Source organism: Echinops telfairi, unplaced genomic scaffold (assembly GCF_000313985.2).
Source record: "Echinops telfairi isolate 266 unplaced genomic scaffold, ASM31398v2 ScPeMD7_443;HRSCAF=831, whole genome shotgun sequence".
NCBI lineage: Eukaryota > Metazoa > Chordata > Mammalia > Afrosoricida > Tenrecidae > Echinops > Echinops telfairi.
The window spans coordinates 85,622,594-85,636,912 of NW_022104341.1; the positions used below are offsets into that span (position 1 = coordinate 85,622,594).

At 40.5% G+C, this 14,319-nt stretch overlaps 1 protein-coding gene across 1 annotated transcript; it reads right to left on the reverse strand.

The window, feature by feature from the left end:
- Window positions 1-10,867: 10,867 nt before the first annotated feature.
- On the reverse strand, window positions 10,868-11,815 carry LOC101653001 (olfactory receptor 2A12-like). Its single transcript, XM_004699709.1, has one exon. It carries the CDS (start codon window positions 11,813-11,815, stop codon window positions 10,868-10,870), a length of 948 nt encoding a protein of 315 aa, XP_004699766.1.
- Window positions 11,816-14,319: the final 2,504 nt, after the last annotated feature.

A 14,319-nucleotide genomic window follows, 5' to 3' on the forward strand; every position in this document is an offset into this window, starting at 1 on the left:
TTTCTTCTTGTCTTAGATTATCTATCAGGTATGTGTTATTTTTAAAAATAATTTTACTGGGGCTCATACAACTCTTATCACAATCCACACATACATCAATTGTGTAAAGCACATTTATACATTAGTAGCCCTCTTCATTCTCAAAACTCTTGCTTTCTGCTTGAGCTCCTGGAATCAGAGTTATTCTTAATAGTTCCCACATAATTCCCAGACATCCTTCAGCTTTTTTTTGGTAGAGTATTATCATAAATTAGGATAGAAAAAAAATTAGGATGGACATTTTGCCTCCAAGCTCACTAATTCAGCCCCAGTGTTCAATTTTACTGCTTTGCTCTTTCAAAGTGCTATCTCCTTCTAATATTTTAGTATTACTTTTCTGTATTTCTATTTGTTGGTTTGGGATGGACTCAGTTTTTTGTTTATCTTGTGAGATTCCTCTTGGAGTATTCTACTGAGTTATTCCAGTTTTTCTCTCTTAATTAGAACTCTCGATATATTTCTCCAGTTGTTGAAAGTACCTAAGTATCATTCCTCTGAATTCCTTCTCCAGTAGTTCCCACACCTTTATTCGTATGAGCTGAGACCGTCTCTTTTCTCTGAGACTTCACATTGATTGTGTTCATTCCAATCCATTTACCAAATGGTAATGGAGGGCAGGTGGCCCTTGCACACTTGTGCAGCTGTTGGAGGTTTAAGCTTGGCTGAATTGTGTGGGGACAATTGACTCTATCAAGTGGAGCCAGAAAAATATAATTACAAAAAAGCCCAGAAACTAAAACCAAGAAGAAACACCACATAAATCTGAGCCAACAACCAAGTGAATGGAGAACACCCACACTGAGGGAGAGAGAGAAGAACAAGAAACAGAAGAAGCAGCAACTGTTTACTTTTTCTCATTCACCCAGGAGTGCTTATCATGGCCCTGTGCAGCATTCACTCAGTAAGGGTGTAGCCCTGGGGGCATGAGACTGAATGGTGGGGATTTTTTGTCATCTACAAGAATAAAGGGAGAATTTCTCAAAACTTGTCTCATGACTGTCTTCTGTGGACATCAGGGACATTGAGTATTAGGGTTGGTCCCACTTCTGTCAAGGCTATGCTGGTAGTTTATCAAAACAAAAGAAAGCAGGTGGGGGAAAGGCAGTCCCAGGCATTCTTCAAAGCTGCTTAATCTCAGAGACTCCATAAGTTTAGAAACTCCAATGGAGTTGATCGCTGGATCAGGTAGGTGGTCCCAGCCTCCACCAGCCCCAGGGCATGAATGTGTGGCCCAGCTTCCCTTTCAGGTATCAAAGAACCTAGGAAAACCTGGGATGATCCAGTCTCCCCCTCATTAACTTCCCATGCTGACTGGTTTGCCCCTCTTCAAGACTGCACTCATAGTCCCAGGGATTTAGAGGGAAGGGCAAATCCACCTGCTGGGTGCACTAATTTGGGTCTTATTCACCCAGGGGTATAGGGAGCCAGGATAATCCTCTGTGTTGTTCCGGGTTGACTAGACAAATAAATCCAGTGACACTCATAGGTGTGTAAGAGACAACTTTATTTCAATGAGCAATTGTACATCAATTGCTCTTGTACATCAACAGCCCAGTCCAGGTCAAGTCCATAAGTCTGATATTACTCCATATGTGGATACTAGTCCATAGATTCCTCTATAGACTCACGCAGCCATGCAATGACACTGATTTCAAGAAGATCACAGGCCAGTGGGAGGAAAGTCCTGTGGATCTGGTGGTGGTGGGAGCTCCTCAGTGCTGGCATGGGTTTCCATGAAGCTCCTCCAGGTCCAGGGCTGTAGCAAAGCTCCATGTGTCTTATCAACAGGAATGTCTCCCAGGGAGACCATCAGAGAGAGTATCTGGCCTCCAGGAGCTATCTATCTCCTTAGAGCCTCCAAATGAGGTCATCAAGCTGTGACCTGATTGACAGGCCGTATTCCACCCCTTTGCAAATTGACAGAAGATTATGTCACTGCCACAGACATCCCCTTGTCAACTTGACACTTTTAAACAACTCTTTAACCATAAATAATTTTTAACAAAACAATAATAAAATCATATCTGTACCTAACAGGATAAATATAAAATGTATGCAACTCAATATGTGCCAAAGGCTCATTTAAATATAATAGTCTATAAGTGAACAGCTCAACAATATTCTATGCCAAACAATTGCAGTTAAGTGAACACCTACATCATAATCCTCAGATTATATTCCCCACCTATGAAAATTTGGAAGCCAATCACCTCATGCTGTTGTCTGCCAAATTTTGGGTATCCTATTTCTACACTGTCCAATGAAACCAACCCAGTGCTTTTCGGAGACAATCCTAATCTTTGATTTGAAGAATCTTCGTCCAGTTGGAACCTTGTGAAGTCTGCATTCATAAGGAAAGTCAAATCAGGGCAGACCATCCACAAGTTCAGCAGCAATATGCACCAGTTCACAGGCTAAAAATCTCTTCATCTGATCAGGTTCTGGGAAACTCAATGTGGGCTGCCTCACATAGTCTCACTGTGGTGCCCATTGGTCACCTAGTCTTTAGATCAAAGGCCTCTCACAAACTCTCAACAACACTACCCCCTTGTGCCATGTCATGGACTTCAGAACAGTCAACCCGATCTTATCTCCTCTAGTTCCTGGAAACCAGGTCCATGGATGTCAGCGCACAGACTCAACCCGTTTCTTTATTGCTGCTGTCCTCCCACTTCCACTTAACAAGTGGATCCAATTGTTCACCTAGCAAGCATTTCAGGCTGCCACAGGCTCCCTTTACCTAGAGAGGAAAGTTTCTTATGGTTCCAGATGTTGTTCAGCTTCTGGAGCAAACTATTAGTTCAAAATTCAAAGCGCCAAACTCCCGTTTTTGTTCTATCTGTCAACAGCAGCCCCTTAGGTAGGTGTCTTCACCTTCAAATGTCCTGAGCATTCAAGACCCTGGGTGAGGCTTATCTTTTCAGAGCCTTCTTTGCAGGCATGTCCTAACCCATTTGAAGGTTTCAAATTGGTGGTTGAATGTTACCTTACAAACTCTCTATTTATACTTCCCAATAATCATTTCTGTCAATCATTATATCTATAAAAATAGGCTGAAGAACACAGTATAAACCTAGTACAGCCATATCCTAAACTCAATTCTTAAAGCATCAAGTTCAATCCTTATCTAAATTTATCTTAATCCTTATCTAAATTTTTTCATTGATATGAAGTATGTCCTTAGGCCTCTGACTGAGTCAAGCCAGGGCCAGGATTTCTGTCAGCTGTTTTCACTTTCTGTCAGCCATTGTCACTAAGCAGCATGGTCTCTGAGAAATTCAAGGGTCAATTTTTACCCCTAAACTCAAAATATACATTAGCAACATTCACTTGTATCATTTCAAACAGGAATAACCAATGACAACAACTAAATGAAATGATCAAAAGCTTAACTTTCCATATTCTTTCCAGAAAACAACCCAGTAAACTTCATGGCCATATCTGACCTCTGGCTAGCCAATGAACAAAAGCTACCATGAGGCCGAAGTTAAATGAGCATCCACTCTCCATCTTTATGATTTGTTTGTCTAGTACCTAACTCCTGGTACTATAAAGTGTTGGTCCGAATTGACTAGAGAAACAAATCCAGAGACACTCATATGTGTGTAAGAGAGAACTTTATATGAAAGAGCAATTGTACATAAAACATCCCAGTCCAATCCAGATCAAGTCCATATGTCTGATGTTACTCCATATGTCCATACTAGTCTACAAATTCCTCTTTAGACACACACAGCCATGCAATGACACCGAATGCAGGAAGATCACAGGTCAGTGGGTAAAAAGTCTTGTAGATACAGTGGCATTAGAAGCATCTCAATGCTGGCATGGGTCTCTACATGGCTCCTCCTGTTCCAGGGCTCTAGCATAGCTCCATGTGTCTTGTCAGGAATGTTTCGCAGGGAGACAAGCAGAGAGAGTATCTGGCCTCCAGTGAGCTATCTATCTCCTCAGGGCCTCCAAATGAGCTCATCAAGTTGTAACCTGATTGACAGGCTAGACTCCACCCCTTCCCAAGTTGCTAGGAGATTATCTAGCTGCTACACCCTTCTATCTCCTATTGGAGACCACTGTGTGCCATGGGAGAAGCTGAATGGTTGATGGTTGGCCTGGTGAGAATTTGCTGCTCCCTGTTCTGACAGCCAGAAAGGACCAGAGTGGCCTGTGCTTCAGGTAGAGCATTTGGCTTATTGCCAGTCAGGAGAGAATTCACTAGTCTGCTCAAGGTCCATGTATGGAGGTTTCCCCTGTACCAATCTCCAGATTATTAAACACTTGTGACAATGTTACCTATTCTTATCCATGAGTATAATATAGATTTCCATTTATGTAGGTCTCTTTGGGTTTCTTTTAGAAATATTTTGTGATATGTAATTTCTTGTGGGTCTTTTGTTTCTCTATGGGGACTAGTGGCACAGTGGGTTATGTATTGGGCTGCTAACCAGGAGGTTACCAGTATGAAACCAGCAGGCACTCCATGGAAAAAAGATGAGGATATCAACTCACATAAAGAGATACAGTCTTGGAAAACCACTGGGGCAGCTCTACCCTGCCCTAAAGGGTTGCCAAGAATCAGAATTCACTGGATGGCAGTCACTCACTGTGGTTTGGTTTTTATCCCTCTACTGAGGTTTATTTCTAAGTATTTCTTCATTGGGGCGACTAATATATATTGTTTCTTTTTCAGAGCTTGCTTTGTTACATAAAGGACTCCAATTCATTTTTGAATGTTGATTTTGTACCCTGCCCCTTTGCTAAATCTTTCCATTAGTTCCAACAATTTTCTTGCTAGGTTTTGGGATTTTTCTATGCTTAGAATCATATCATCTGTAAGTAGAATATTGCTTTCTCTCACCAATTTGGGTTCTGATCCCTCCAGCTAAGACTGGCAGCACAGAGTCCAATAGGAGTGGGGAGAAAGAGCATCCTTGTGTAGTTCCCATTCACAGGGGGAAGGCTTTCAATTTCTCTCCATTGATATCACTGTTAGCTATTGGTTTTGTCCACATGCCCTGTTTTATGCTGAGGAATTTCTCTTCTATTCCTATTTTGTTGAGTTATTTTATCCACAGTGGGTTTGGGATTGTGTCAAATATCTTTTGTGTATCCATTGATATGATCATATGGCTGTTTTCCTTTATTTTATGTATGTGATGACAGTGATTGTTTTTATAATGTTCACCATCTTTGAATACTTGGTATGAATTCCTTTTTGTCATGTTATATTCATATCTACAGATGTGTGTGCATGTTTGTATGCATATGCACATACATATTCTTTGTGTCTACTGCTAGGATTTTATTTAGAAATTTTGTAGACCAAATATTGTTCTACAATATTCTTTTTAGTGATGTCCCAGCCTGGTTTAGGTATCATGATTACAATCAATTCATAAAATTTATTCAGGAGTTCTCCATCTTTTTCTAGTCTCTGGAATTTTAAGGAAATTTGCCTTGATTTCTTCTCAATATTTGCTAAATTTAAACAGGAAATATCTGTAGCTAACTCTGAAAAATAATCGAATGAAATGTAGAACATCTATAGCTCACCAGATGTTTTTGCTAGGAGTTTTTAAACGATTGGATGTATTTCTTTTTTGTAAGGATCTATTAAGGTTTTGTACTTCAGGTCACACAGCAAGTTAGGAAGAGTAGGACCAGAATCCAGATCACTAATATCAAGCCTCATGTCCGTTTCTATGGCTTGTCACATAATACATCACATTTGTCTCATGATCTCCATTGATTACGAGCACCCACCCATCCCTTACTCACTCACTGTCTTCAGACTGATTCTGAATCATTGTAATCCTATAGGACAGAGTAGAACTCCCCTGTGGGTTTTTGGAGACTGTAAATCTGAATTGGTGGCAGTAGAAAGACTCACCTTTCTCCCAATAAGTGACTTGTGATTTTGAACTGCTGACTCTGAAGTTAGCGAGCCTAACCCACCACACTGCCAGAACTCCTTCATGAACTGTAGTGGTTCCACATTTCATGTGATTACTTTTCAGAGTTGACTACAGATATTTGATGCTTAAATGCCCCATTCTAACTGCATATAACACCTTAGCCTTTTAATGTTTTCTATTATCATACTTTGGTCAACTAGACATTCCGGACTAGGGGAAAGTTCAGACCTTTCAATCAGGTCCCAGCATCAGGTCCCTTGGAAGCTTGGTCTGCTCATAAGGAGAACCCTATCTCATTTTCAACTTTCTGCTTGCTGGCTGAGAACTGCCAAACTCTTACCATGTTTCCACCTGCCTTGGATCCACAGAATACTGCATTCACCAGCCTGTGATTTTCCTATGTTCTGAATTATTGCATGTGACTGCAGGAGTCTGAAGAAGGACTTATGGACTAGTATTGACCTCAGGGACTTGAGTTGGACTAGAATGGGATGCTTTCTTGTTATATAATTGCTTCTTGATATAATGAACTTTTTTTTTATACATACATGAGTGTCACTGAATTTGTTTCTCTGGACAAACCAGCTTAACACACATACTATTCCACATGAAAGTTTATCATGTTTCATGTCATTTCCATATACTCCATTGGTGACTGCTCCATTGTTAATAATTGAATTGTTAAGCTATAATTTTCTGTTCTCAGTGTAGAATGATTATATATCCATCAGATCTGACTACATGACTTGTTTTGAGAAAGGGATGTGTGTCACTTTAAGGGCAGAAACTGAAATAATCATTGATTTAACTTTATTTTCTTATCTTCTGTCACAAGAATTGAATGTTTCAAGTAGGGCACTTTCTTCAACCTCAAGCCAAGATTAAGTAAGGTGTATAGTCAACTTCCAACTTACTTGGAACAAGAATACATGAAACGGCTGTTGGAAGCCACTGAGATGAAGAAGTTGCTTGTTATTACACCACCATAGAGCAAGTGATCAATGTAGCCATGTTGCTTCCATGTCCTACAATGGCTCCATTAGACATGTTGAAAGAGTGTACAATATTCGAAGGTACAATGTTTGTTGAAAACATTACATATTGATAATGTGTATGCTTATGGTACTGCTGCTTCCTGTGACATGTGGTTATCTGTAATCATGTCCCACTAACTAGATATAACCCTTGGTTAGCAATAAACAGAGTCCTCCAGCCTTCTGCCTGGACCTCCAGCATCCTGCCGGGTCCCTGACCCATCTCGCCTCGGCCCACACTGTGCATGGACATGGCTTGTAAGATCATGGCCATTCAGGAAGTGAGCATGCTACCATGTATTTGACTCTCCATTATTAGACTCTCTCTTCTATCTCTCATGCTCTCTATGACTTTAATATAGTATTTCTATATCTCAACCATACAATTGTGCTTACTGAACCCATGATTAGTGGTGGGGGGCTGACTCCCCATTCCAACCACAAATGGCACCCAACGTGGGGCAATATGAGTTATACCCCATGTAACAATTGTACGGCCCCACCGGAATGTAGAGTGAATCAGAAAATTGTGTTTAGTGAGGATCCAGTGTGGGGATTGGCAGATAAGTAGTGGAAATAGTGAGTGAGTATTTTAAAGAGGACAATGGGGCAAGCTAAAAGTAAACCTGAAACTTATGGTACTAAGCTCATCCACTTACTGAAAAGACAGGGTGTAAAAGTAGCAAATCAAAGGATGCAATGTTTTCTAAAAGTAGCAAAAAGGTACAATCCATGGTTCCCAAAGGAAGAAACTTTAAGCATAGAGACCTGGGAGGAGGTCATTGTAAACTTAAAGAAAGCACACAGAGATGGGGAGAATATTCCCATGGAGACATGGGGATGAGAGTTATATTACAATTGAGTCCCAACTACCGTTTACTGAACAGACAATAGGATAGATACATGAAGTTTGCTTAAGGGCCTGGGGAAAGATCATTCCATCAGAAAAGAGAAAGCCAAGTTACATGGCTATAAGACAGCGGAATGACGAATCCTATGCTGCCTTTGTGTCCCGATTGGAAAATTCTATTTCCAAGTGTGTAAAAAATGTGCAGGCAATAAGAGACCTACTGCATAAGCTATCTTATGATTTCTCTAATGAACTCTGTACAAAAGCCCTGCATCCCTACAGGGAACAGGGCACACTGTTAGATTATCTCAGAATATGCAGGAATGAGGAGACAGAGGAACACAAAGCCAACCTCATGGCAGCTGCGTTGGCAAATTATATCAGACCTAGAAGAAAGTGCTTTAGTTGTGGGAAGACAGGTCATATTCAAAGAGAGTGTAGGCAGCGCTGGACAATCAGCCTGGCCACAGAGAGCAAGATGCAACCTGTGTTTGAACATGATCCAGGGCCATCAAAATCGGGTTTGAAAGACCCTGAACTCTGCTCCTGCTGCAGGAAGGGAACTCATTGGGTGAGTCAATGTCGCTCAAGATTCAACAGTGAAGTATTGCCATTAGCAAAGACCTCCAGGTGGGAAAACAGGGAAGGGGCCTGATACAGACCCAGGCCAGCAAAGGGTGGGAGGCAAGGTAGCTGCCAGCCACAGCAAAGAAGATCTTGGAGAGAAACTGGAGGTATCCCCCAATCTCACAGCAGACCTAACCCAACTCGCAAAACCCCAGCCCCTGTTCTGGCTGCCATATGCTTGACTAACGAAGAAATGGCTCAGAAGTCCTTGCAGCAGCCTGCTGATTCCAAAAAACAGGAGCCCCCTTTTGAAGAGTAATACAGTTTTTATTAGGAAGTTTTAACCTAAGTGCTCAAGGAAATAAAATTGATACTAGAGTTGATCAGAGTTGTGAGGAAAAGCCAAGAGCTGTGATTGAGTCAGACATTATTAAGAGCGGTAATTGGGGTCCGCTACCTAAAAGAACTATAGGATGTTTATTAGGAAAGTCCAACCTAAATTCTCAAGGTGTTGATAGAGTTATTGATCAGGATTATTAAGAAGGAATGAAGGCAGCGATAAATTCTGATATACCATGGTTTATAAAAAAGGAAGATTGCTTAAGCCAATTTTTGCTTCCTTGCATTTCTAGAGTAAAAATTTATAACTATCAGGAAAGAGTACTTGAGAAGTCTGACCACCCTTTAAACCAAGGGGTCTTTTGGAATGCTGAGGTGGGGAAACAACAGCACCCCCACATGGAATTAGAAATTGAAGGGAAAAGGTTTTTAAGCTCTGGATATGGGGTCATGTCCTTAGGGTATTCACAAGGGCCCAAGACCCACCCACTAACTTCCTCTAAATCTAGCATGAAAGGAATGAGTGAAGTCAATCGAGACAGAAAATTGCAAGGTTGTAAAATCATACAATATAAGAGGCCTAAAGAGCAATATGCCTTAATTGAACCTGCAACCTTATGGGTAAACTTGGAGGGAAAATATCTGTCTGGTAAGTTACTTCAAGAACAAATGAACGGATTGATTAAGAATTTTCTCAGTCTTTCAAAGTCTGGTAAAAAGTTCTCCCAATTAGCTCTCTTAATTCTCTGAAAGCTGGGAGCTGAAATTTACATGTTAGCTCTCTGGATTCTCTGAGAGCTGGGAGCCGATATTTACATGACAATGAAGGTTATCTAACTAGTAGTATTGCTGGTTCTAAACCTAGCAAGTTAACTGAGATTGTGAGCAATGCTTTAACATCTGCACTGTTAAAACAGAAGGGGGAAAAGAAAAATCTTATGCGTGACAAAGTTCATTTAGTCAGTTGAACCAAAAAAAATTTCTCTTTACTAAAAGCTTGTAACAAAATTGGGGCAGATAAACACATTTTCACTTCCACAGAAAAAGCTGATCCTAAGGAGTCCCAAGAAGATGGAAATCGCGTTTGGGATCCAGGTCCACTTGTCACCAGGAGAAAAGGCTATGCATTTATGATTTTGCGGAATAAAGCTGATGGACTCCCCTTAGAAGAATGCAACCATATTCAGAGAAAGATGGACATGAAGGAACCACAAAAGCCTAATCATAATTCCTTTTTCAGGTTAATGACATCCCAAAGAGAGGGGCTATTTGCTTATATTTTCACAGGCAAAGGAGATAGAGGGATTTCTCTTCAGCCAGCAAAGCCCAGAAGAAAGGAGGGAAGCTGATGCAAGAACTGACCCTGTCCTGTTACTGAAGCTATCCAAAACGTCAAGAAGACATCGCAGATTCCTGAGAATGGCGATCCATGACTGCTGAGATATTTCTTCCATTGCAGATGATGTCTAAGGGACACTCTGGGACTCTATCAAAGCTGAACATTTTATACAATAGTGACTGGACTATTACTACAGACTGTTCTTTTGCTGAAAGATCAAGCTTTTGGACTTGGCAATGCTATAATGTGATTGGAATATAACTGATTTCTGGGTAACTCCTTACCTATATAATGTAACATTGCATGATTGGGATTTGATTAGAAAACAAGAGTTTGAGGGAAGCATTTCATTAGATGTTGATCGGCTTAAGAAGGATATTTTCTATACATTCAAGGGTGGATTGAAGGCATTTCACTAGCTGAGGTATTTAAACTAATGGTGGATGGCATAGAAAGAGGGTGGATCCCACGTGCTTGGGTTAAAAGCATTTCATATAGCTTAAGTTCCAGTCTGACTGTGTTACTTCTCATCATAATTTTGATGCCTGCAATCTTGTGTCGCTTCTATAGGAAGCTAAGATATATGAAGAGAGACCATATTGCCTCCGTGACACTATTAAATCTTAAGCATAATGCAGAAAGGGTAAATGTGGGATACTAGCACTGAGGGAAATAGAACTGAGACTTATTCCATGGCTGGTAAAAAAAAAAAAAAAGAAAAGAAAACAGATATTGATCTTTTCCTAAGCATTAAACATTCTAACAAAGCCCTCTTGTCCATCCCAGTTCAACAGGTCCCCCTACCACGCCCCATCACTTTGAAAAAAGCTCCCTTGATGTCGTTGTTCCTCAGACTGTAGACAACAGGATTGAGCAGTGCCGTGAAAACATTATAGAAGAGTGCAAATTGCTTGTCACGTTCAGGGGAGTAGCTGGAGTTGGGCCTAAGGTAGATGTATATAGCCGGAACATAGAAGAATGTGGCCACAGTTAGGTGGGAAGCACAGGTGGAGAAGGCCTTGCAACGGCTCCTGGTAGATTTGATCTTGAGAATGGCCTGGACAATACGGATATAAGAGGCCAGAATAAGGCAGCTTGGGGTGACATTCACAAACACACTCGTGATCAGGTCCACCATCTCGATGAGATGGGTATCCATGCAAGCCAAGCTCCGTACTGTGGGGCCTTCACAGAAGTAGTGGTTGACGATGTTGGGCCCACAGTAGGGCAATCTCATTGTGAGGAAGGTGTGAATTAGGGAGAAGAAGAAACCACAGACACAGGTCCCAGCTGCCAGTCGTGTGCACATTCCCCAGCTGAGGATAACAGTGTAGCGCAATGGATAGCAAATGGCTACATATCGGTCATAGGCCATGACCACAAAGATTATGCACTCAGTCAAGGCCAGGGCGCCAAATGCATACATCTGCAGCCAACAGCAAGCAAAAGAGATGGTCTGAGAGTGAGCAAGAAGGTGCACCAGCATCTGAGGCATGGTGGTGGTGACATAGCCCACGTCCAGTATGGCCAGAATACAGAGGAAGAAGTACATGGGAGTGTGGAGATGTGAGTCCAGGCAGATCAGAGTGACAATGAGCCCATTGCCCAGGATCGAACTCAGGTACAGGACAAGGAAGGCAACAAAGAGGATCCTGTTGGAGATGGGGTCACTGGAGAAGCCAAGCAGGATAAATTCAGAAACCCAGCTTTGGTTCTGCTCAGAAAGCCTCCACATCATGAAGCCTATAAGAGAATTTCATTCACATAAATGACACCCAAGTTACATTATCAGCTGTGGAGGTCGACAGGCTTGGATGTTAATTCTGACTACACTACTCACTTGCTGTGCCGACTTGAGAAAATTATTTAAGTTTTCTGATCCTCTATCTCATCATGATGTAAAGTGTGACTACACTTTTGAGATTTTCATAAGAAGTCGGCGCAATGTGAATGATTTATCCAATACATGCCATGAAAAAGTACGTGCCCTCTGAAATGCTCATATTCATCCTCTCTTCTCTCAGCTGACACGGTGGTCACGCAGTGTTTAGCAACAATACAGTTATACGATACCAAGTCCAGTCTGAAAACTTCTCAGAGATTAATTCTTACTCTTAATTGTCTGAAAATTCCTGAGCAAATGATTACATGTCTCTCCACCTTACACGGACATTTCTAATGTTCACATTTGTCTTTCCTTCTGGGTCTTCATAAAGATGCAGAATATTTAACATGATGCATTAATCAACTATGTGACCTATGTAGTTTGTATCATCTGAGCATAATGATCTTTAAACTCTCCTTAATCTTATTAGTTATGCTCTTTGTCAAAATCTATGTCTTAACCAGGGGAGTTAGTACTACATTATTGAATGATAGTGTGTATAATTAGAAATTCTTACTTTATCTTTAATCTTACATGTAATATATCTAGATTTTCTATTTCGTTTGATTCTTGTTGTGGATTTTAACTCAATAGACTTTATCAAGAGAGTTCGTTCTAGTCCTTATTTTCAGAAAGTTTGAATGGAAGCAATCAACAAAATTTATTAAAGTCAGTTTTATATGTTGCTATGAATCGGAGCTGATTCACTGGCACAAAACAGCAGTCAAGATAACTGGGCAATTTCCCTTCTCTATGAATGTCAGAATTTCACTAATATGTTTTACTAAAATTAAAGCATCCTTTCTGTAGAGAAAAATATGGAAAATTCCACAAACATTTCAAAAAGGCAAACTCAATGTCATTTGAGACATCATATATAGTGGCTATAGGTTGGCTGATACTTGCAACGTAGACCATTCAAAACCACCAATTGCTCTACAAGAGAAAGATGGGGCTTATTACTCTCATAAAGAGTTGCAGTCTTGGAAACTCACAGGGGGCAATTCTACCTTGCCCTATAGGGTAGCACCAAAAATTACAGCTCATTTTTTAAAAATCAAGTAAATTCTTAATTTCTCTCAGCTGACACGGTGGTCGCACAGTGTTTAGCAACAATACAGTTATACCATATCAAGTCCAGTCTGAAAACTTCTCAGAGACTAATTCTTACTCTTAATTGTCTGAAAATTCCTGAGCAAATGATTACATGTCTCTCCACCTTACACGGACATCAATTAAGAATTCATCTGCTGATTTCAATAGAAAATTAAACATGGCAGAAGATTGTTGAACTAGAAAAACTCATGAGCAAATGGAAAATATCCAAAATCAATATTCACAGAAAATAAACACTGTACTCAACATAGGAAAGACCATTAGAATTATTTGCCACATTAACATGAAACTAGAAGAACCACATGACAATATCGAGAGATGCGGAAAAAGCATTCGACAACATCCAACACCCATTCCTGTTTAAGACACTCAAGAAGATAGGAATGGAAGGACAATTCCTCAATATTATGCAAGCTATATATGAAAAACCATCAGCCAATGTGGTAGTTAATGGAGAAAAGGCGAAAACAATCCCACGGGAAAAGGGGACCAGACAAAGATACCCCTTATTCCCACTCTTATTTAACATCATTCTGGAGGTCCTAACTAATAGCATAAGGCAAAGAAAAGACATCAAAGTGTTCACCTGGAGAAGGAAAAGGTGAGACAATCCTTATTCACAGATGATATAATTTTATATATGGAAAATCCCAAAAGCTCCACAAGGGGATTACAATTGAGGAATATGGAAGAGTGGAATTGAGGAATTGAGCAATTGAGGAATATGGAACAGTGGCAGGATACAAGATCAACACAGAGAAGTCTATCAGACTGCTATACACATTGGCCAAGACCACAGAAGACGGAATCATAAAGGTAGTACCCTTCACAATAGCAAAGCACAAATTGAAATATCTAGGGATACACGTGACTTAAAAAAAAAAAGATTTGTATGAGGAAAACTACAGAACACTATTACAAGAAACCAAGAGTGACATCAACAAATGGAAGAATATCCCATGCTCGTGGATCAGAAGACTCAATATAGTAAAGATGTGAATTCTGCCCAAGGCATCATATAAGTTTAATGCTATCCTGATACAAATATCATCATCTTTCTTGAAGGAATTGGGAAAACTGATAACTTCATATGGAGAGAGAAGAAGCCCAAAATTAGCAGAGAATTCCCCAAAAAGGACAGAGTGGGAGGGCTTGCTTTACCTGACTTTAGCACATATTATACAGCCACAGTGGTCAAAACTGCATGGCACTGTATAATGACAGATGTTCAGACCAAT

Excerpts from the sequence above, each read along its gene's own strand:
- LOC101653001 (XM_004699709.1), bottom strand. The coding sequence starts at position 11,815 with ATGTGGAGGCTTTCTGAGCAGAACCAAAGCTGGGTTTCTGAATTTATC.